This window comes from Neolamprologus brichardi, chromosome 17, assembly GCF_056152115.1.
Source record: "Neolamprologus brichardi isolate AB-2024 chromosome 17, ASM5615211v1, whole genome shotgun sequence".
Taxonomy (NCBI): Eukaryota; Metazoa; Chordata; class Actinopteri; order Cichliformes; family Cichlidae; genus Neolamprologus; species Neolamprologus brichardi.
Genome location: NC_142120.1, coordinates 26053595 through 26078372, shown reverse-complemented (window position 1 = coordinate 26078372; position 24778 = coordinate 26053595). Strand labels below are relative to the sequence as shown.

General features: G+C 42.7%; 1 protein-coding gene across 1 annotated transcript in view; it reads left to right on the top strand.

Moving 5' to 3' along the window:
* Positions 1–17546, top strand: part of LOC148097957 (uncharacterized) — a 51317-nt gene extending 33771 nt beyond the window's left edge. The window contains exons 15-20 of the mRNA XM_087831082.1: positions 14–693; positions 835–3013; positions 3137–4719; positions 6690–6699; positions 6950–7551; positions 17190–17546. Coding sequence (XP_087687208.1) covers positions 14–693; positions 835–3013; positions 3137–4719; positions 6690–6699; positions 6950–7551; positions 17190–17546 — 5411 coding nt within the window. The remainder of the gene's footprint in view (positions 1–13; positions 694–834; positions 3014–3136; positions 4720–6689; positions 6700–6949; positions 7552–17189) is intronic.
* Positions 17547–24778: the final 7232 nt, after the last annotated feature.

The following is a 24778-nucleotide window of genomic DNA, read 5'->3' as shown; positions in this document are numbered from 1 at the left end:
ACCACAACAACAGTTGCTCCAACCACAACAACTGCTGCTCAAACAACAACCACAGCTGCTCCAACCACAACAACTGCTGCTCAAACAACAACCACAGCTGCTCCAACCACAACAACTGCTGCTCCAACCACAAAAACAGCTGCTCCAACCACAACAACAGCTGCACCAACCACAACAACAGCTGCTCCTACCACTACAACTGCTGCTCCAACCACAACAACAGCTGCTCCAACCACCACAACTGCTGCTCCAACAACAACAACTGCTGTTCCAACCACAACAACAGTTGCTCCAACCACAATAACTGCTGCTCCAACAACAACCACAGCTGCTGGAATCACAACAACTGCTGCTCCAACCACAACAGCAGCTGCTCCAACCACAATAACAGCTGCTCCAACCACAACAACAGCTGCACCAAGCACAACAACTGCTGCTCCAACCACAACAACAGCGGCTCCAACCACAACAACAGTTGCTCCAACCACAACAACAGCTGCTCCAACAACAACAACTGCCGCTCAAACCACAACAACTGCCGCTCCAACAACAGTGACTCCAACCACAACAACTGCCGCTCCAACCACTACAACTGCTGCTCCAACAACAACCACAGCTGCTGGGACCTCAACAACTGCTGCTGCAACCACAACAGCAGCTGCTCCAACCACAACAACTGCTGCTCCAACCACAACAACAGGTGCTCCAACAACAACAACTGCTGCTCCAATCACAAAAACAGCGGCTCCAACAACAACAACAGGCGCTCCAAAAACTAACACAGCTGCTCCAACCACAACAACTGCTGCTCCAACAACAACCACAGCTGCTGGAACCACAACAACTGCTGCTCCAACCACAACAACTGCCGCTCAAACCACAACAACTGCCGCTCCAACAACAGTGACTCCAACCACAACAACTACTGCTCCAACCACAACAACAGCTGCTCCAACCACAACAACTGCTGCTCCAACAACAACCACAGCTGCTCCAACAACAACCACAGCTGGTCCAACAACAACCACAGCTGCTCCAACCACAACAACTGCTGCTCCAACAACAACAACTGCTGCTCCAACAACAACCACAGCTGCTCCAACAACAACAACTGCTAATCCAACCACAACAACAGTTTCTCCACCTACAACAACTGCTGCTAGAACAACAACCACAGCTGCTCCAACCACAACAACTGCTGCTCCAACAACAACCACAGCTGCTCCAACAACAACCACAGCTGCTCCAACCACAACAACAGCTGCTCCAACAACAACAACTGCTAATCCAACCACAACAACAGTTGCTCCAACCACAACAACTGCTGCTCAAACAACAACCACATCCGCTCAAACCACAACAACTGCTGCTCCAACCACAACAACAGTTGCTCCAACAACAACCACAGCTGCTCCAACCACAACAACTGCTGCTCCAACAACAACCACAGCTGCTCCAACCACAACAACTGCTGCTCCAACCACAACAACAGGTGCTCCAACAACAACCACAGCTGCTCCAACAACAACAACTGCTGCTCCAACAACAACCACAGCTGCTCCAACCACAACAACTGCTGCTCCAACCACAAAAACAACTGCTCCAACCACAACAACTGCTGCTCCAACAACAACCACAGCTGCTGGAACCACAACAACTGCTGCTCCAACCACAACAACTGCCGCTCAAACCACAACAACTGCCGCTCCAACAACAGTGACTCCAACCACAACAACTACTGCTCCAACCACGACAACAGCTGCTCCAACAACAACCACAGCTGCTCCAACAACAACCACAGCTGCTCCAACAACAACCACAGCTGCTCCAACCACAACAACTGCTGATCCAACAACAACAACTGCTGCTCCAACAACAACCACAGCTGCTCCAACAACAACAACTGCTAATCCAACCACAACAACAGTTTCTCCATCTACAACAACTGCTGCTCAAACAACAACCACAGCTGCTCCAACCACAACAACTGCTGCTCCAACAACAACCACAGCTGCTCCAACAACAACCACAGCTGCTCCAACCACAACAACAGCTGCTCCAACAACAACAACTGCTAATCCAACCACAACAACAGTTGCTCCAACCACAACAACTGCTGCTCAAACAACAACCACAGCCGCTCAAACCACAACAACTTCTGCTCCAACCACAACAACAGTTGCTCCAACAACAACCACAGCTGCTCCAACCACAACAACTGCTGCTCCAACAACAACCACAGCTGCTCCAACAACAACCACAGCTGCTCCAACCACAACAACTGCTGCTCCAACCACAACAACAGGTGCTCCAACAACAACCACAGCTGTTCCAACAACAACAACTGCTGCTCCAACAACAACCACCGCTGCTCCAACAACAACCACAGCTGCTCCAACCACAACAACTGCTGCTCCAACCACAACAACAGGTGCTCCAACAACAGCCACAGCTCCTCCAACCACAACAACTGCTGCTCCAACAACAACAACTGCTAATCCAACCACAACAACAGTTGCTCCAACCACAACAACTGCTGCTCAAACAACAACCACAGCCGCTCAAACCACAACAACTGCTGCTCCAACCACAACAACAGTTGCTCCAACAACAACCACAGCTGCTCAAACCACAAAAACTGCCGCTCCAACAACAGTGGCTCCAACCACAACAACTGCTGCTCCAACCACAACAACAGCCGCTCCAACAACAACCACAGCTGCTCCAACCACAATAACAGCTGCTCCAACCACAACAACTGCTGCTCCAACAACAACCACAGCTGCTGGAACCACAACAACTGCTGCTCCAACATCAACAACAGCTGCTCCAACTACAACAAATGCTGGTCCAACCACAACAACTGTTGCTCCAACCACAAAAACAACTGCTCCAACCACAACAACTGCTGCTTCAACAACAACCACAGCTGCTCCAACCACAACAACAGCTGCTCCAACTACAACAACTGCTGCTCCAACCACAACAACTGCTGCTCCAACCACAACAACAGCTGCACCAATCACAACAACTGCTGCTCCAACCACTACAACTGCTGCTCCAACAACAAATACAGCTGCTCCAACCACCACAACTGCTGCTCAAACAACAACCACAGCTGCTCCAACCACAACAACTGCTGCTCCAACCACAACAACTGCTGCTCCAACAACAACAACAGCTGCTCCAACAACTATCACAGCTGCTCCAACCACAACAACTGCTGCTCCAACAACAACAACTGCTGTTCCAACCAAAACAACAGTTGCTCCAACCACAACAACTGCTGCTCCAACAACAACAACAGCTGCTCCAACTACAACAAATGCTGCTCCAACCACAACCACAGCTGCTCCAACCACAACAACAGCTGCTCCAACCACAACAACTGCTGCTCCAACAACAACCACAGCTGCTCCAACAACAACCACAGCTGCTCCAACCACAACTGCTACTCCAACCACAACAACTGCTGCTCCAACAACAACCACAGCTGCTCCAACAACAACCACAGCTGCTCCAACAACAACAACAGCTGCTCCAACCACAACCACAGCTGCTCCAACAACAACCACAGCTGCTCCAACAACAACAACAGCTGCTCCAACCACAACAACAGCTGCTCCAACAACAACAACTGCTGTTCCAACCACAACAACAGTTGCTCCAACCACAACAAATGCTGCTCCAACCACCACAACTGCTGCTCCAACAACAACAACTGCTGTTGCAACCAAAACAACAGTTGCTCCAACCACAACAACTGCTGCTCCAACAACAACCACAGCTGCTGGAACCACAACAACTGCTGCTCCAACCACAACAGCAGCTGCTCCAACCACAATAACAGCTGCTCCAACCACAACAACAGCTGCACCAATCACAACAACTGCTGCTCCAACCACTACAACTGCTGCTCCAACAACAACAACTGCTGTTCCAACAAAAACAACAGTTGCTCCAACCACAACAACTGCTGCTCCAACAACAACAGCTGCTCCAACTACAACAAATGCTGCTCCAACCACAACCACAGCTGCTCCAACCACAACAACAGCTGCTCCAACCACAACAACTGCTGCTCCAACAACAACCACAGCTGCTCCAACAACAACTACAGCTGCTCCAACAACAACCACAGCTGCTCCAACCACAACAACTGCTGCTCCAGCCACAACAACTGCTGCTCCAACAACAACCACAGCTGCTCCAACAACAACAACAGCTGCTCCAACTACAACAAATGCTGCTCCAACCACAACCACAGCTGCTCCAACCACAACAACTGCTGTTCCAACAACAACCACAGCTGCTCCAACAAAAACCACAGCTGCTCCAACCACAACAACTGCTGCTCCAAAAACAACCACAGCTGCTCCAACAACAACCACAGCTGCTCCAACAACAACAACAGCTGCTCCAACCACAACAACAGCTGCTCCAACAACAACAACTGCTGTTCCAACCACAACAACAGTTGCTCCAACCACAACAACTGCTGTTCCAACAACAACCACAGCTGCTGGAACCACAACAACTGCTGCTCCAACCACAACAGCAGCTGCTCCAACCACAATAACAGCTGCTCCAACCACAACAACAGCTGCACCAATCACAACAACTGCTGCTCCAACCACTACAACTGCTGCTCCAACAACAAATACAGCTGCTCCAACCACCACAACTGCTGCTCAAACAACAACCACAGCTTCTCCAACCACAACAACTGCTGCTCCAACCACAACAACAGGTGCTCCAACAACAACAACTGCTGCTCCAACCACAACAACAGCCGCTCCAACAACAACCACAGCTACTCCAACCACAACAACTGCTGCTCCAAAAACAACAACAGCCGCTCCAACAACTATAACAGGTGCTCCAACCACAACAACTGCTGGTCCAACCACAAAAACAACTGCTCCAACCACAACAACTGCTGCTCCAAAAACAACCACAGCTGCTCCAACAACAACCACAGCTACTCCCACTACAACAACTGCTGCTCCAACCACAAAAACAACTGCTCCAACCACAATAACTGCTGCTCCAACAACAACCACAGCTGCTCCAACAACAACAACAGCTGCTCCAACCACAACCACAGCTGCTCCAACAACAACCACAGCTGCTCCAACAACAACAACAGCTGCTCCAACCACAACAACAGCTGCTCCAACAACAACAACTGCTGTTCCAACCACAACAACAGTTGCTCCAACCACAACAAATGCTGCTCCAACCACCACAACTGCTGCTCCAACAACAACAACTGCTGTTGCAACCAAAACAACAGTTGCTCCAACCACAACAACTGCTGCTCCAACAACAACCACAGCTGCTGGAACCACAACAACTGCTGCTCCAACCACAACAGCAGCTGCTCCAACCACAATAACAGCTGCTCCAACCACAACAACAGCTGCACCAATCACAACAACTGCTGCTCCAACCACTACAACTGCTGCTCCAACAACAACAACTGCTGTTCCAACAAAAACAACAGTTGCTCCAACCACAACAACTGCTGCTCCAACAACAACAGCTGCTCCAACTACAACAAATGCTGCTCCAACCACAACAACAGCTGCTCCAACCACAACAACTGCTGCTCCAACAACAACCACAGCTGCTCCAACAACAACTACAGCTGCTCCAACAACAACCACAGCTGCTCCAACCACAACAACTGCTGCTCCAGCCACAACAACTGCTGCTCCAACAACAACCACAGCTGCTCCAACAACAACCACAGCTGCTCCAACAACAACAACAGCTGCTCCAACCACAACCACAGCTGCTCCAACCACAACAACTGCTGTTCCAACAACAACCACAGCTGCTCCAACAACAACCACAGCTGCTCCAACCACAACAACTGCTGCTCCAAAAACAACCACAGCTGCTCCAACAACAACCACAGCTGCTCCAACAACAACAACAGCTGCTCCAACCACAACAACAGCTGCTCCAACAACAACAACTGCTGTTCCAACCACAACAACAGTTGCTCCAACCACAACAACTGCTGTTCCAACAACAACCACAGCTGCTGGAACCACAACAACTGCTGCTCCAACCACAACAGCAGCTGCTCCAACCACAATAACAGCTGCTCCAACCACAACAACAGCTGCACCAATCACAACAACTGCTGCTCCAACCACTACAACTGCTGCTCCAACAACAAATACAGCTGCTCCAACCACCACAACTGCTGCTCAAACAACAACCACAGCTTCTCCAACCACAACAACTGCTGCTCCAACCACAACAACAGGTGCTCCAACAACAACAACTGCTGCTCCAACCACAACAACAGCCGCTCCAACAACAACCACAGCTACTCCAACCACAACAACTGCTGCTCCAAAAACAACAACAGCCGCTCCAACAACTATAACAGGTGCTCCAACCACAACAACTGCTGGTCCAACCACAAAAACAACTGCTCCAACCACAACAACTGCTGCTCCAAAAACAACCACAGCTGCTCCAACAACAACCACAGCTACTCCCACTACAACAACTGCTGCTCCAACCACAAAAACAACTGCTCCAACCACAATAACTGCTGCTCCAACAACAACCACAGCTGCTCCAACTACAACAACGGCTGCTCCAACCACAACAACAGTTGCTCCAACCACTACAACTGCTGCTCCAACAACTACAACTGCTGTTCCAAGCAAACCAACAGTTGCTCCAACCACAACAACTGCTTCTCCAACAACAACCACAGCTGCTGGAACCACAACAACTGCTGCTCCAACCACAACAGCAGCTGCTCCAACCACAATAACAGCTGCTCCAACCACAACAACAGCTGCACCAATCACAACAACTGCTGCTCCAACCACTACAACTGCTGCTCCAACAACAACAACTGCTGTTCCAACCAAAACAACAGTTGCTCCAACCACAACAACTGCTGCTCCAACAACAACAGCTGCTCCAACTACAACAAATGCTGCTCCAACCACAACCACAGCTGCTCCAACCACAACAACAGCTGCTCCAACCACAACAACTGCTGCTCCAACCACAACAACTGCTGCACCAACAACAACCACAGCTGCTCCAACAACAACCACTGCTGCTCCAACAACAACAACAGCTGCTCCAACCACAACAACAGCTGCTCCAACAACAACAACTGCTGTTCCAACCACAACAACAGTTGCTCCAACCACAACAACTGCTGCTCCAACCACCACAACTGCTGCTCAAACAACAACCACAGCAGCTCCAACCACAACAACTGCTGCTCCAACCACAACAACAGCCGCTCCAACAACAACAACTGCCGCTCAAACCACAACAACTGCCGCTCCAACAACAGTGTCTCCAACCACAACAACTGCTGCTCCAACCACAACAACAGCCGCTCCAACAACAACCACAGCTGCTCCAACCACAATAACAGCTGCTCCAACCACAACAACAGCTGCACCAACCACAACAACTGCTGCTCCAACCACTACAACTGCTGCTCCAACAACAACAACTGCTGTTCCAACCAAAACAACAGTTGCTCCAACCACATCAACAGTTGCTCCAACCACTACAACTGCTGCTCCAACCACAAACACTGCCGCTCCAACCACAACAGCAGGTTCTCCAACCACAAAAGCAGCTGCTCCAACCACAACAACAGTTTCTCCAACAACAACAACAGAGGCTCCAACAACAACCACTGCTGCTCCAACAAAAACCACTGCATCTCCAACCACAACAAGTGCCGCTCCACCAACAGTTTCTCCAACAACAACAACTGCTGCTCCAACAACAACCACTGGTGCTCCAACCACAACAACTGCTGCTCAAACCACAACAACAGCTGCTCCAACCACAACAACTGCTGAACCAACAACTGCTGCTCAAGCCACTACAACTGCTGCTCCAACAACACCCACAGCCTCTCCAACCACAACAACTGCTGCTCCAACCACAAAAACTGCTGCTCCAACCACAACAACAGCTGCTCCAACCACAACAACTGCTGCTCCAACAACAAGAGCTGCTCCAACAACAACAACAACAGCTACAACAACAGCTGCTCCAACAACAACCACAGCTGCTCCAACCACAACAACTGCTGCTCCAACCACAACAACAGCTGCTCCAACCACAACAACTGCTGCTGCAACAACAACAGCTGCTCCAACAACAACAACAGGTCCAACAACAACAACAGTTGCTAAAACCACTACAACTGCTGCTCCAACAAAAACCACAGCTGGTTCAACCACAACAACAGCTGCTCCAACCACATCAACTTCTGCTCCAACCACAACAACTGCTGCTCCAACCACAACAGCAGCTTCTCCAACCACAACAACTGTGGCACCATCCACAACAACAGCAGTTCCAACCACTACAACTGCTGCTCCAACAACAACCAGTACAACTGCTGCTCCACCCACAACAACAGCTGCTCCAACAACAATAACAGCTACTCCAACCACAACCGCAGCTGCCCTAACCACAACAACAGCTGGTCCAACCACAACAACAGCTGCTCCAACAACAACAGCAGCTACTACAACCACAACAGCAGCTGCTCATACAACAACAACAGTTGCTCAAACCTCAAAAACAGCTGCTCCCACCACAACAGTAGCTGCTCAAGCCACAACAACTGTTGCACCAACCACAACAACAGCTGCTCCAACCACAACAACAGCTACTCCAACCACAACAACTGTTGCACCAACCACAACAACAGCTGCTCCAACCAAAACAACAGCTGCTGCTCCAACAACAACAGCTGTTGCTCCATCAACAACTGCTGCTGCTCCAACAACAACAACAGCTGCTACAACCACAACAACAGCTGCTGCAACAACAACCACAGCTGCTCCAATGACAACTACAATGGCAACAACAACAGCAGCTGCTGCTCCAACCACAACCACAGCTGCTCCAACCACAACCGCAGCTGCTTCAACCACAACTGCAGCTGCTCCAACCACAACAACAGCTGCTGCTCCAACAAAAACAGCTGTTGCTCCATCAACAACTGCTGCTGCTCCAACAACAACAACACCTACTCCAACCACAACAACAGCTGCTGCTCCAACAAAAACAGCTGTTGCTCCATCAACAACTGCTGCTGCTCCAACAACAACAACAGCTGCTACAACCACAACAACAGCTGCTGCAACCACAACCACAGCTGCTCCAATCACAACTACAATGGCAACAACAACAGCAGCTGCTGCTCCAACCACAACCGCAGCTGCTCCAACCACAACCGCAGCTGCTGCAACCACAACAACTGTTGCTCCAACCACAACAACTGCAGCCCCAATAAAAACAACTGCAGCCCCAACAACAACTACAGCTGCTCCAACCACAACAATGGCAGCAACTCCAACCACAACAATAGCAGCCGCTCCAACCACAACAGCTTCTCCAACCACAACAACACCTGCTCCATCAACAATTGCTGCTGCTCAATCAACAACTGCTGCTGTTGCAACAACAACAGCTGCTGCTCCAACCACAACATCGGCAGCTGTTCCAACCACAACCGCAGCTGCTCCAACCACAACAACAGCTGCTGCTCCAACCACAACAGCAGCTGTTCCAAGCACAACAACAGCTACTCCAACCACAAGAACAGCTGCTCCAACAACAACAGCTGCTGCTCCAACAACAACAACATCTGCTCCAACCACAACAACAGCAGCTGCTCCAACCACAACAGCAGCAGCTGCTCCAACCACAACAGCAGCAGCTTCTCTAACCACAACAGCATCAGCTGCTCCAACCACAACAACAGCAGCCGTTCCAAACAAAACAACAGCAGCCGCTCCAACAACAAAAACAACTGCTCCAATCACAACTACCGTGGCAACAACCACAACAACAGCTGCTAAAACAACAGCAACTGCTCGAACCACTACAACTGCTGCTCCAATCACAACTACCGTGGCAACAAACACAACAACAGCTGCTTCAACAACAACAACTGCTCGAACCACTACAACTTCTGCTACAACAACAACAACAACAACAGTTGCTCCAACCACAACAACTGCTGCTACTCCAACAATAACTGTTGCTCCACCACCACCAACAGCTGCTCCAACTATGACAACAGCTGCAACAACAACCATCCACCAATCATCCACAACGACAAAAAGTCACGCATCTTCTGTCAGAATTAATGTAATCCCTCTATTAGTGGCACTCTTTGTCTTTACCATCTATTAAATGGTAAATCATGTTTGGAAACCCCATAAAAACACTAAAACTTTGAAAGGATGATTTTTTTTTTATGTTACTGTTTACTTCTTTTCCTGTTTAGTTGGGATCTAAGTTTCCTTCACTTCAGATGTAAGTAAAAGGGTCTGGGTAAACCTTAGCATGGATAACTATTTAACAAACAATTACCCTTGTGACTTATAAAGTGTAATATCTATTTAATATTTACCCACAAATATATTTATCTATTTATTAAACTCATTATGCAAATGTCTTGAAAAAATGTAATAGCGTGCAATAATAGGAACAGAAATATACATACAGAAATAGACAACCAAACTAGTTACTTGGGATTTTTGTTATATGTGATTCAATGACAGCATTTCTAAAACTTGTCACTGTAAATACACCAAAAAAAAAAGCCATTACAACTATGACCATGATCAAGTTTTCAACAGACAGTATGATGGGATTTGTTTTTTTGCTTTGGAAATATCCCATTGATGGCAAGGGGAATAAAGAAAGCTATGGCAGTATATTTGTTTTGTATAATGTTATGATTGTCCCGACTGTCACTTATTTTCTTGAATTTTCTCAATCATATTGATGGTAACACATGGCCCCACTTTTAACATTTATAAAATTACAGAATATATTAACCATATGTTGTTTAAGATGAGATACTCTGGTTTCCCCTGAATGTAAACTTTTACTCTCTTCACCCTAATAAAACTATTAATGCAACCAATTGTTTTTCTACATGAATTACCGTACCTATAAGATATTTCAAAGTTTCTTTAATGAAATGATATATTTCACACTATTCAACAGTATTTCATTATTAAGAAAGTCAATGTTTTTTGCTGGCTTTTCTAACTGCTAGTACATTTCCCTAATAGATATACAAATTTTGATAATTGAAAAGGAAGGGGGATGTGTTGAATTATATATTATTTTTAAACGAATGTAATCTCTGTTTCTAGTTATCAGGTTTCAATTATGTTGTCCTCGGATCTTTAGTGGTTCTAACAGGCACTAACTATTTGTTTCGTTTTATAATGTCTAAAGGGTTTGGGAGTGGTTGATAAGATTAGAAATAAGCTTTCTAAATGTGTATCGATCACATAGTAGTACATATCATGTCACAAGAACCAAAATTAATTGTTGTAATGGAAGTAATAACTAATATGAATTGAGGCAGGTTTGCAACCAAGCAGAAAAGTCTTTCAACATCATAGATAATAAATATGAAATCACCACACTTGGAGAATGTTCATTTAGCTTTTTTTACTTCAGAATTTGAATGGCTTTCCCTTTTTTAAAATTAAGTACAGAAAACTTTATGTAATGTTATGATATAAATATATATTCTTAATGCTTATTTTCTGATTATATTGTCTTTTGTACTTTGTAATAGAGGCATAAGAAACAACTAGGTCAGAGGGTGACAGGTCGATCTGGCAACAGACTTTAGAAAGGGGAAGTAAAGAAAGGGGAAGTTTAGTGCAGAACTGCACAGGAAGCCAGACACACAAAAAGAGGAACTAAGTAAACGTAGTGCAGAAATATATATATATATATATATATATATATATATATATATATATATATATATATATATATATATTTATATTTACAGGAAACAGATCACAGCGATTGGTATGAACCTAAGCTGATCGGTTTTAAAGACTTTCTGCATGAAATCGACACTTGGATAAATGCAGACCCTGATCCACAAAAGGATGAAGTTGCAGCCTCTAATGTTGAATCAAAGGTAGCATCTCATGACAGTGACATTGCGCCGCATGATAGTGTCTCACAAGTAGCGCAAGAAACGAGCGACATGATTTCTGAACGAGTTGCTAAACCTGTCAGCAAGGGCTCTAGTAAAGCGCCCAGTAATGTTACTGCAGCCTTAAGTTTAAGGAGTAAAAGCTTGCGTGCAGCTTCAATGGCGCTGATGGAAGCTGAGTTGGAAAGAGCCGCTTTGAAAGCGGAGGTGGACGCACTGCAAGAAAAACATGCGCTCGAACTTGAAGAAGCTCAATTAAAAGCAAGAAAAGAAGCATTGGCTCTAAGAACTAAGTTGGTTATGGCAGCTGCCATGCAAATTTTGGCAGGATTACAGCTCCTTCTGGAACATCTACTGAGTTCATACCTGCTGCTACAGCTCAAAAGGCTCCAAGAACAAAGAAAGCCCCTTTAGTTCATTCACCTTTGCCAATGCCCCTAGAGACACGTGTACCTGCTAAGGTTAAACCAGAAGGGGAAAGCCCAAGGCCAATCTCTTCTCAGGTTGATGTCCACAGCAGTGCCCTAACAGAGATCACGAGAAAGCAAAATGAGATTACTGAGATGCTTGTAAAACAACAGAGGTTGTCACTGCTTACAGCAATAGAAATTCCTGTTTTTGGTGGTGATCTTTTGCATTTTAGATTCTTTCTTAAGGCGTTTGAGCAAGGAATAGAAACTAAGACTGATAACATGCAGGATAGGCTTTATTATTTAGAACAGTTTACTACAGGACAGCCCAGAATTTTAGTGAGAAGTTGCATGCACATGAGTCCACAGACAGCTTATGTTGAGGCAAAAAAAACAGCTTGAGTGGAATTTTGGTAACAGAGCAAAGATAACATCTGCATTTATAGACAAGGCTCTTAACTGGTCAGTTTTAAAGTCTGATGATGCTTCAGCATTACGAGCTTATTCTTTCTAAGAAGCTGCTTCAACACAATGGATGAAGCTGGGTTTCTTGATGAGCTGGAAAATTCAACCAATATGAGGATTCTTGTTTCAAAGTTGCCTTTTAGACTTCGCGATAAATGGCGAATAATAGTTGTTGATATAACAGAAAAGTGCAATCACAGAGCAAGATTTAAAGATCTTCTTGATTTTCTTGAAAAGCAAACAAGAGCTGCATTAGATCCTGTTTTTGGAGAGAGTCAAAACACAAAAGAAAAGATGGCTTCAAAACCATCAAAGGCACCGTTTAAAACTAAAAGCAGTAGCTTTGCTACTTCTGTTGCTGTAGTTTCAGAACAGAACAATGACAAACGCAAAATGGAATGTATTCAAATAAGCCATGAAGGTAAAGGCTTAGATCAAACTCGGTGCTTGTTTTGTGACCAAACTCATTTTTTGGACGTATGTGACTCATTCAAACTAAAAGCCAACAAAGAAAAGGTGACATTCCTTAAGAGTAAAGGTTTATGCTTTGGTTGCTTACAGAGAGGCCACATGAGTAAAGCTTGTCCACATCGTTTGACGTGCCACATCTGTAATAAAAATCACCCTACTGTACTCCACATACACTCAAAAGAACGGCAGTGGCAAGCAGCTAAAGCTGTCTGTAAAGAATCATCAGTCTCAAATGCTCTTGTTTCTTTGAACTTTGGTAGCCATACTGGGGCCGGGTCTAATGAATGTGCCTTGTCAGTTATTCCAGTAAAAGTGAAGTTTGAAAATGGGACGAAGGTTGTTGAGACACATGCCTTTCTTGATCCCGGCAGCTCTGCAACTTTTTGCACCGAGGCGTTGATGATGCAGTTAAATGCATCTGGAAAGAAAGTGGAAATCATGTTAAAGACTATGGGTCAGGAAAGGCCAGTAAGTAGCTATAAACTTTTTGGTATGGAAGTAGCTGCTTTAAAACAGAATGAGTATTTGAGGTTGCCTGACGTGTACACTCAAAAGGCTATTCCTGTCACTAAAGAAAATATCCCTAAAGAACAAGACTTAAGAAAATGGCCTTACTTAAAAGATGTTGAGTTGACACCGATAAATGCTGGCATTGGGCTGCTTATTGGTGTGAATTCTCCCAAAGCGCTGGAACCTTGGAGAATCATTAACAGTGAGGGTAATGGACCCTATGCTGTGCTAACTCGTCTTGGTTGGGTTGTCAATAGGCCACTCAATCAGGGCAGTCAAAAGGATGAGCATGATGCTAGTTTTGTCCAGGTAAACCACATTTCTATAAGTAGTTTAGAGGGAATGCTGGTTGAACAGTATAATCAAGATTTTGTGGAGAACCAGTGTAATGAGTGTGCAGAAATGTCTGTAGAAGATAAACAGTTCATGAACATAATGTCAGAGTCAGCTGTGCTTAAAGATGGTCATTATTACTTGAAATTACCTTTTCGTAAACCTGAAGTAAGAATGCCAAACAACAAGCAGGTGGCTCAGCAGAGGGCGCAATATCTGCTAAAACGGTTTCAGAAGGATCAGTTATTCTTTGAAGAATACAAAGAATTCATGCACAATGTTAGTATGGAGGGACATTCAGAAATCATACCACAAGAACAGTTGAAGCATGAGCAAGAAAAGGTGTGGTATATACCTCATCATGGGGTCTACCACCCCCGCAAGAAAACGCTGCGTGTTGTGTATGACTGTGCTTCAACATTTGCTGGAACATCACTGAACAAAGAGCTATTACAAGGCCCAGATCTGACTAGCACTTTATTAGGTGTGCTGATTCGCTTTCGGCAGGGTACAATAGCGCTTATGACAGACATTAAAGGGATGTTTCATCAGGTCAGAGTAGCTGAGGAACACGTAAACTTTTTACGTTTTCTCTGGTGGCCAGATGGTGACATCACAAAACAGCTGGTGGAACATAGAATGTTAGTCCACATTTTTGGACTAACCTCCCCCAGCTGTGCCACCTTTGCACTACTAAAGACTGCTGATGACAACCAACATCTGTACCCAGAGGAGGTTATAGATACAATCAGGCACAGTTTTTATGTAGATGACTGTCTTAAATCTACCCAGTCTGTTGAGCAGGCCGCTCACTTTATCAGCAGCTTACTGAGGTGTGTGCCAAGGGGGGATTTAAGATCAATAAGTGGGTATGTAGTGATCGCTCTGTCCTCTGTCAGATCCCGGAGGAAAATAGAGCCGCAGGTTTAAAGATGCTGGACCTTAGTCGGGACCAGCTCCCCACAGAAAGAGCCCTTGGTGTGCAATGGGATATTGAACATGATGTTTTCACATTCAGTATTGTGAACAAGGACAAACCACTTACAAGACGTGGTATTCTGTCCAATGTCAGCTCCATTTACGACCCTTTGGGTTTCTTAGCTCCAGTCATTCTGCCTGCAAAACAAATTCTGCAACATCTATGTAAACTGAGGTTTGGCTGGGATGAGACAATACCAGCAGAAATGGCACAAACTTGGCAAAAATGGGTTGAGGATTTAGTTCTTCTTAACAAGTTTAGTATTAGTAGATGTGTCACACCCAAAGGATTTGGGGAGGTAAAAAGTGCACAGCTGCATCACTTTTGTGATGCCAGTGAAACTGGGTATGGTGCTGTATCATATCTTAGGCTATCTAATAGCAAGCAGGAAGTGTGTGTTTCCTTTATTATTGGTAAAGCAAGGGTGGCGCCGTTAAAACAAGTCACCATCCCACGTCTTGAGCTGGCTGCTGCAGTTTTAGCTGTGCGCTTGGACAAAATGCTATCAGTTGAACTTAAGCTTAATCTGAGTGAATCAGTCTTTTGGTCTGACAGCACAACTGTGCTACAGTACATTGCAAACACAACCACACGGTTCAAAACATATGTAGCTAACAGTTTCCATCATTCATGCTTTGACAAAAGTTGAGCAGTGGAGGTACATTAGTTCAAAGCTGAATCCAGCAGATGCAGCCTCTCGAGGAATGACGGTTGGCTGTTTCCTGAAATCTTCCACCTGGATCAGTGGTCCAGAATTTCTCAGTAAACCTGTTGTTCACTGGCCAGTAGGCAAAACTTATATATCTGTCCATTTGGAAGCTGACCCAGAAATAAAAGGGGAGGGCCTGATGTGTGCAGCTGTGCTGAAAGAAGATGTGTGTCCCACTACTAAGCTGCTGATGTACTTCTCCAGCTGGACAAAATTAAAAAGGTGTCTGGCATGGATCCTAAAAGTAAAAGAAAGTCTTAAACTGCAAACAATGCTGGACACGTACTGTGGAAATCAAATATGTGCTGAAGAAGATGGGAACACTCTGCTCAAAACTGATGATTTGTCCAAGGCTGAGGAGGCTATAGTGAGCTTTGTGCAGAGAAAACATTATGCTGATGAAATGACTGCCCTAAACTCTGGCACTGTAAGGAAGTCAAGTCATCTGTATAAGCTTGATCCTGTAGTTACTAATGGTGTCTTGAGAGTGGGTGGAAGACTGAGCAAAGCAGATTTACCCGAGGAAACAAAGCATCCTGCAATTTTGCCAAAAGAAAGCCATGTTTCAAAGCTTATTCTTCAACATATTCATGAAAAGGTTGGTCACAGAGGAAGAAATCACATGCTTTCAACCCTTCGCCGTCAATACTGGATCCCTCATGCTAATTCAGCAGCTAGAAAAATAATCAAAGACTGTATAGTGTGTCAAAGACAACGGCAAAAGCCAGGTGAGCAGAAAATGTCTGATCTTCCTATTGACAGAATCTCAGCTGATCTTCCACCATTTACTTATGTTGGTGTTGATTATTTTGGACCAATAGAAGTAAATAGAGGAAGGAGTCTTGTTAAGAGGTATGGAGTTCTTTTCACATGCCTAACCTGTCGTGCAGTTCACCTTGAGGTGGCACATTCTCTTGCATTAATGCCATCAGGAGATTCATCTGCCGCAGAGGACAAGTCAAGGAAATCCGGTCAGACAATGGAACCAACTTTGTCAACTCAAATCGTGAGTTAAAACAAGCTATGTTAGAGCTAAACCAAAGTAAAATCCAAAAAGGTTTAGCACAGGATGGCATAAAGTGGACCTTTAACCCGCCTTACGGGGCCCATCATGGTGGAGCATGGGAGCGCTTGGTGCAAGAGATAAAGAGAATATTATGCTCTATCACAAACCAGCAAGTACTAGATGATGAAACCTTACATACAGTTTTGTGTGAAGTGGAGGCTATACTGAATGACCGCCCAATCACACCTTCTTCTGATGATCCCAATGATGTAGAAGCTCTTACTCCAAATCACTTGCTCCAGTTAAAAGGCAAACCTGTGCTGCCACCAGGTTTATTCAAAAAAGAGGACCTGTATCTGCGAAGACGATGGAAACAAGCCCAGTATATTGTGGATCTGTTCTGGAAAAGGTGGGTGAAAGAATACCTTCGTATGTTGCAGGAACGACAGAAATGGAACAAGATTAGTAGGAACTTTTGCATTGGTGATGTTGTGCTTATTGTTGATGGAGCTGCACCAAGAAATTCTTGGCCCATTGGCCGCATCACTGAAACCATGGCCGATGCACACGGAGTAGTTCGCTGTGTTCGAGTTAAGACACAAACAAATGAGCTGGAGAGGCCAATCAACAAAATATGTCTCCTGGTGGAGGCCATCTAGAGGAAACAATGAATGTTTGCCTCCAACTGAGCCAAGTTCTGGAACCTCTGGCTCTACATTCACACTGACACTCACTTTGCTCTACACTCCATTATGCAACATACACATTTTTTCAATACACACAAAACAAACACATGAACAACAAAGACTTGAAATCATAGAACAATGACCTTTTTTTGTTTGTTTGTTTGTTTTTATGAAGACATGGACTACTGAAGAAAATTATCAATATTGCACTTTGTGATGGCCACTCAGACAGATATAATTCATGTTACACAGGAATTAGGGGCCGGAATGTTGTGGCCATTTTTGTTGAATGCTTATAAAACGCAATTTGTAATCATTTTTGTTTTTACTTTAAAGTTGTAAGAATATGCTGACCTAGTTTTGTTATGTAAATTTGTAATTCATTTTATTGGAAAAGATTTTGGAAAGTGATTGGTTTATTGGCTTATGGACCCTCCCATTAATCATGGGATTAAGAGCACCCTGGAGGGGTGTGGTAAGTGTGTGGGTTTTTTTTGTTTTTTGTTTTTTTTTTCCGCCCAAATGTGTGATGGAAGACGGGAGGGTTAGAAAATGATTTTTTTTGACCACTTTTGAAGTTGTTAAAGCAAATTGAGTTAACTTTCGTTTAATTTTAAGTTGTAAGAAGTTATTAGGTTGATTTTTGTTTATAATTTTGCACGACATAAACGCCAAATGATTTTTAAACAATGGAGTCAGAAGTGCGTTCCAAAAACAAACCTCCCGTTGCCACCCACGGCCTTTTCTTGGACTTTTTTGGTGTTTGGAACATAAAAGGCCGTGGCAATATCATTTGTAGAACCCTCCTCTTTTTTCCCCTAAGTCCTTAATGATTCCCCTACCTAACCTTGAAGATTTGTCAGGTAAAGGTCAGGTTAGGAAAAGGAGGTACTTCTAAATGCACTCTGTGTGTTAAAACAAAAATGCCAAGGAGGAAAGACATAAGCCATATTATGCCACTCCAGCTTATTAATCAACCATAGAACCAGACAGAATTCTAATTGATTTGAAGTTTGAGTCTTATCCTTTTCACCCTTTCATGTATGCCATAGAAAAATAACATGTGACAGCATTCCCTAAAAACCCTCTTTTGTCTGATCATTTCTTAGTAACATTTACATTTACTCTAACAAATTACACAGAAGTGGGAAAAAGTGTTTGTTGCTATGACACTATTCATCACTGGTTGAAGAAAATAAGAACCCCTTAAACAGGCGTTTAGGGTCAGACAAAAAAAAAAAAATTGACACAACCTGAAATTCATACACAATTCAAATGCAGATGACAAGCCTAAATGACACACAACAGGAGACAATTGTCATTCATTTAATTTTAGAAATGAACGTAACTGTTGACCCTTTTTTGTTTCGACAGTGTTAAATGCAGGATTAAAAGGGTGTGGGACCTGTACTTACGTCATGATTTTGCAAAAGAGCAAACTGCATGTTTGGAATTTACAAAATGTAAACACACCCAGTCTATTCAGTATATAATTATATATTATGTAGTTCATAACGTAACCATTAAAGTGTATAATTTAGAACACAGAGTAACAGAGAAAACACAATAGAGTAATGAAGAGGAAAAGGCAAAAAAGGACTATTTAAATTTTCTATATCAAGAGACAGGCACTTGCGGTGGCAAGAAAGGAAATGCTTCTAATTCCATTTCCTGAAAACTAAAAATTGTTTCCTCGTTTTTTGTTTTCAGTCCTGCTTGCCTTACTTGTCCTGACAGAATGCCACTCCCAGTGCTACGTATTGTATGTTTGTCTATTTAGCTGCAGTAATAAAGTCTACTATTTCTACAAATATTACCATCACCTGGATGACTGAGAACCTATACAGACATAGAAATTACTATGTCTACGTAGGTTACAATGCAGATAGACATTAAACACATAAAGAGAGTAAAAACAAATCAACAAACAAAAAACAACACTTTTCTTTATGTATTTAAAAAGTTTAAAAAAACTCCTTTCTAGAAAAATGCTTCCTAGAAAGTAGGTAGTGGTTATTATCCAATTCAAGCTATACTTGTACTTTTCCAGCCAAAGGTTAATTATCATTTCTTTAGAATGATCATTATTTTAACTTCTAATTAGAGTTGATTGGGATAAAGTGATCGATAGAGGAAATTCTACTTCAGTCGTTAAACAAAGTGGAGGAAAGGCGTTACACTCAGTAACTATCCAGCAGGTAAATAAAAGAAAATAAGATTTAATGTATAGACTATGGAGCAGTTATCCTGCACAGGTCAAATTATTATGGTGAAGTATTCACAGGGTGATCTACTAGCAGTGTTGTGTAATTTAGACACAAAGACCCAGCAAGTTCACTTCAGTAATGTACAGTGTTCTGCCAGGAGGCGCCCAAACTAACATCTCAAAAAAATGAGCAGACCAGGTAAGGTCGCTGAGGGAGCGAGTAATAACCTATTAACAAAAAAAGATTTCAATTCAATTTGATTCAATTTTTTTATACAGCACCAAACCACAACGACAGTCATCTCAAGGCACTTTGTATTGTAAGATCGACCCTACAATAATAGAACACAGAAAACCTCAACAATCATATGACCCTATGAGCAAGCGCTTTGGCAACAGTGGGAAAGATAAAACGCGCTTTTAACAGGAAAAATCCTTCAGCAGAACCACGCTCCACCATCTGCAGCATTTAGTCGGGGATGAGAGGAGGAATTCAGGACAAGACCCAAGGACAATGACAACATTGTTTGTGTGTGCACGCATTTTTTATTTGTTTGTTTGTTGGGGTCTTTTTGCCCAATGTCATATTGTAATATTCAGACTTTATTATGTAGCACATTAACACGGTGTCATTAATATTTGTATTTTAGCAGACATTTCCCTTTGGTTTTTTATGCATGAATATGGAGAAATGGTTTGCTGAAAAGACAAGTTAGTTCAGTAAAATTACTCTGTTTCAAAACAGTATTTCTGAAGAACAGAAATGAGTGGGACTTGGGTATAAACACTCAGTGTAAGGATCAAGTGAAGAATTTTAGGATAGAGCTAACGTTTTGACATCACAGGCATAACTTAATTTCACCTAGAAGCAGCTATCTTAATGACATCAGGCATAAAACATATGCTGCTATTTTTGTTATTGAATTTAGACATTAATTTAACTGTATCGCCAGCTTTGTAAATGACATTCTCAGTTACATTGCCTGCCTAAACTATAACAATAAGGACATGGGATAAAGTAAGATGTGTATTTTGTTGTCCTTCTTTTGCACATTATAGTTTCAATTAGGCAGGCATCTGACATTAAATTGTTTGAAGGCTTGTGTAATATCATTCGTAGAACCCTCCTCTTTTTCCCCCTAAGTCCTTAATGATTCCCCTACCCAACCTTGAAGATTTGTCAGGTAAAGGTCAGGTTAGGAAAAGGAGGTACTTCTAAATGCACTCTGTGTGTTAAAACAAAAATGCCAAGGAGGAAAGACATAAGCCATATTATGTCTTCCTGTTTCTGTCCATAAATCTGGCAAGGATTAAACCAAGTTCTATCATTCTGCATTAAGAAATATTATTCACAAAGGGAAAACATTCAAGACACTTTCTAGGAAATTCACTAATTGGAAAACAAGAGCAGTGTTGGTTCCTGGTCCATTACGACAGGTGTTATGTAACTGCATTCTTTATGCTCATTGTAATATAAGTGTGCATAAAGTGATACTGGTATCTCTTCATAGTGTCCCTGCGAGGACAGGTCTTTAGTCAAGTTTGGAGTGGAGGAAAATCAGAACGTGTTCTTAGGTTCTACACTCAGATAAGCAAATATATGTAGACGCAAGATTGCTTTTAGAGGGGAGCTAAAGGCAAGAGACACAGGGAAAAACGTGGAGCCACTCAATTATCTTACCGTAGGGGAGCCTTTCCCAAAATGAAGAGTGCTGCAGCTCACTTTAAAAACCAGAAAATAAATCCCAATACTTTGTATTGGATACATCTTGGATATAGCAAAGCATTAAGTAGCTTCAGTTCAGAGAGTAAAGAGTCTCATGAAAACAGCTACTTAACAACAAGAACAACCAGAATCTAAAATAAAAACATCTTGCATGAAAATCAACCCTCTTTGTTGTCCTTTTAGAGATGCACAAAACACACACAAAACAGAAGCCAAAATCTAAAAAAAGAAAAAACAAAACATGACGTGCCAAGGGCAGGGTTGTGTGTGCCTGTGATACACACACAGACCCGATACAAAGAATACCTTATGTTTGATTTCCAACATGCTGTTATTAAGATATAAATAGATTATACCTCAACAAGAGGGTGCAGCAATGTCATCAGAAAGTAGCTATTAACTTATTACACTAAATACTTTCAAAAATTTTAAGCTTTTATTAGAGTCACAGTATCATCTGTACTTAGTGATGTTATTTACATGTTATTAGCAAAATGAACAAAGTGCAAAATATACTTTTCAGTTTATGAAAAATAAAACAGAAATGTTTGAGCTAAAATATACTTAACTACAGCAATGTAGTAAAAGTGAAGTTCCTTCACTTTACAAATATTAATGTGATACTCAAAGTGAGACTGCTGCCACACCTGCTGCTGGAGTAGTTTTACGCCTCTGTCTGATTAATTTCACTGAACAGGTCGGTTACCTGGTTTATCAACATCACAGATTAGCAGGAACAACAAAAGTACAAGTGAGCCATGAGTCTAGTGATATTACATCTGCATTATAATTTGCAGATTGCAGTGGCTCTATAAAGGCAAAATGTATAGCAGTGCATTTAATCATGAGGGGGGAAAAGCATCATGATAAATTAAGAGTATCATTGAAACTTGATTTCACACTATCTCTGTAAGTTATAGAAATAGGATGTGTGTTTGCATATAAGCTTTGACTGTTTGTAGCTCCAGTGAAAAACTTGCATTGATTATGGGTTTACACTAACTACAGCGGGACAGACAAGCATCCATGGCTAGTGCCATTATAGCCAAAACTTTGTTTGCTGTACTAAGCCTTTAGAAAATAGTAGTGAGGAACAAATACATCTGTATGTTAAACTGTAGATAAATGTACATTAAATCTTCAAAAGGTGTTGAGGGATTTCTAAAATAATGCTGTGCAATACTTCATGTAGTGTGATGTAGAAAAGATCTCACCGTGACTATTCATTCCTTACTCTACAAGTTTCTACAACTATGACAAGTAATCATGGACTCATATTAATTTAGTGAATAAGGAAATGCAAAACACGGAAAATAAAAAAAATAAAATTTACATAGCAAAAGAGAGAATGAAGGCTCAGTGACGCATTATAAGAAATTGTACTCATTCATTTATGAATGAGTACAATTTACCAGGGTGTGGTAAAGTGCGCTAGCAGAATGATTTGACAAAAGAGGAGATGAATGTCTGAATGTTCATGCTGTAAAAATGTAAACACACCCAATCCTGAGCTCACCTGTTCAGTATATAAAGTGTTGGAGTGCTCCTGAGATTTAGTATCGCATTCCAAGGAAACTAATCTGCAGAATTGACCTGTTCATCACAATGAAGCTGACTGCTCTAATTGTCCTTTGGGCACTCTCCAGCACAGGTAACTGCTCTTTTTCTTATCATTCAGGATTTAATTTAAACATTTAAAGTCTAAATTTTACAATAAAATAAAAAGAAAACCTTAAAGTTTATTTTATATAGATATTAAATGTCCTTTTCCAAGAACATCCAAACAGTTTACAAGATTAGGTAACTACATGAGCATCACACCACAAACATAACTAAGTTTCCTCTCAAAGCATTATCAGTAGGGATGCACAGTATCGGGGCCGATACTGTAAAATATGTGTGTACTCATACTCATAAAAGTTAACCGATACCATGAACTGATACCAACTTATTTCATTAATCAGAGGGTGGCTTGTCATTTCTGTTGTAGTTTTTTAGATTGGCCACTAGGGGGACATCCCGCGCTAAACAGGCACAGGGTTAGGCGAGTGAGACTGGCGGCTCCAGATAAAAAAGAGAAACTGGAGGCTGCTGTAGCTAGGCTAAACAAAATGTCAGTAGTGTGGACCGGAACAGCCAACTTTAACTCAGGTTTTGGAAAAGCGATGAAAAATGTCAACAGAAAATCCACGGGCAGTTAAAATAACAGAGGCTCTGACTCATTTTATCGCTCTGGATGACCAGCCAATGCCGGCTGTGGAAAACATAGGATTGCATCGTCTTCTCAGCATACTCGAGCTGCGATATGAAATTCCCAACCGCCCATACATCAGAGAGATAATGGTGCCAAAACTTTCTGAAGAGGTAAAGACAAGCAGTGTGTGTGCGATGTCAGGTTTAACGGCACAGTGGACTGATGATCCATGGGCAGATGAGGAGTTTATTTGTCAATGCCAAATACTTTCGTTATTTTGTTTGTTTGTAATTTAAAAGTTTATTTTATTCTCAAACCTAATTTGTATTTATTTTATTTCAAACAAAAGTGTTTATTTATTATTCTGAAAGCTCGAGACAGTGCCAATAGTTTAGCGATATTTTGTTAAATTACAATGTGGAGACTCTGCAATAATTTAACAGAAGTGCTTATTTTTCACTTGAAATTTTTTTGTGGTCATTTTTATTAAGATTAAATTTTTTATCGGCAGAAAATAAAATAAAACCTGTCTTCCAATTTATTGCGTTTGTGTGTGTGTGTGTGGTAGAAGTATCGGTTTTTGTACTCTGTATCGGCAAGTACTCAGATCCAAGTATCGGTATCGTATCGGTTTGAAAATATTGGTATCGTTGCATCCTTAATTATCAGGAAACCAAATATCTGTCAGCATATGTGTAGAGAAAATAGATCAATGAGCGTGATACACCCAATTAAAGAGCAAACAAGCAAACAAAAAAAAAAACAAAAAAAAAAACCCAAGAGGCTCTGAAAAAGATATGCCATACATTTTGTTTTAGTTTATAAATTCTGTTTCTGAATCTGTTTGGCAAACTGATGTGGAAATCTTTTACTTTCGCCAAATCATTTCACTGAGTGGATAAGTTCTACTTTATGCTGAGCAAAACTGGGAAGTGGACATTTCTTTCAGTGTGGACATCTTGATGGATGGCTTAACACTTTGTTCAGTTTGTGATGGATGTCACAACTTGTTATCACGTGAACTGTTTGTGATTGGGAAAACAGGTTTAACCCAGAGATAACTGGGAGTTAAAGTCCAC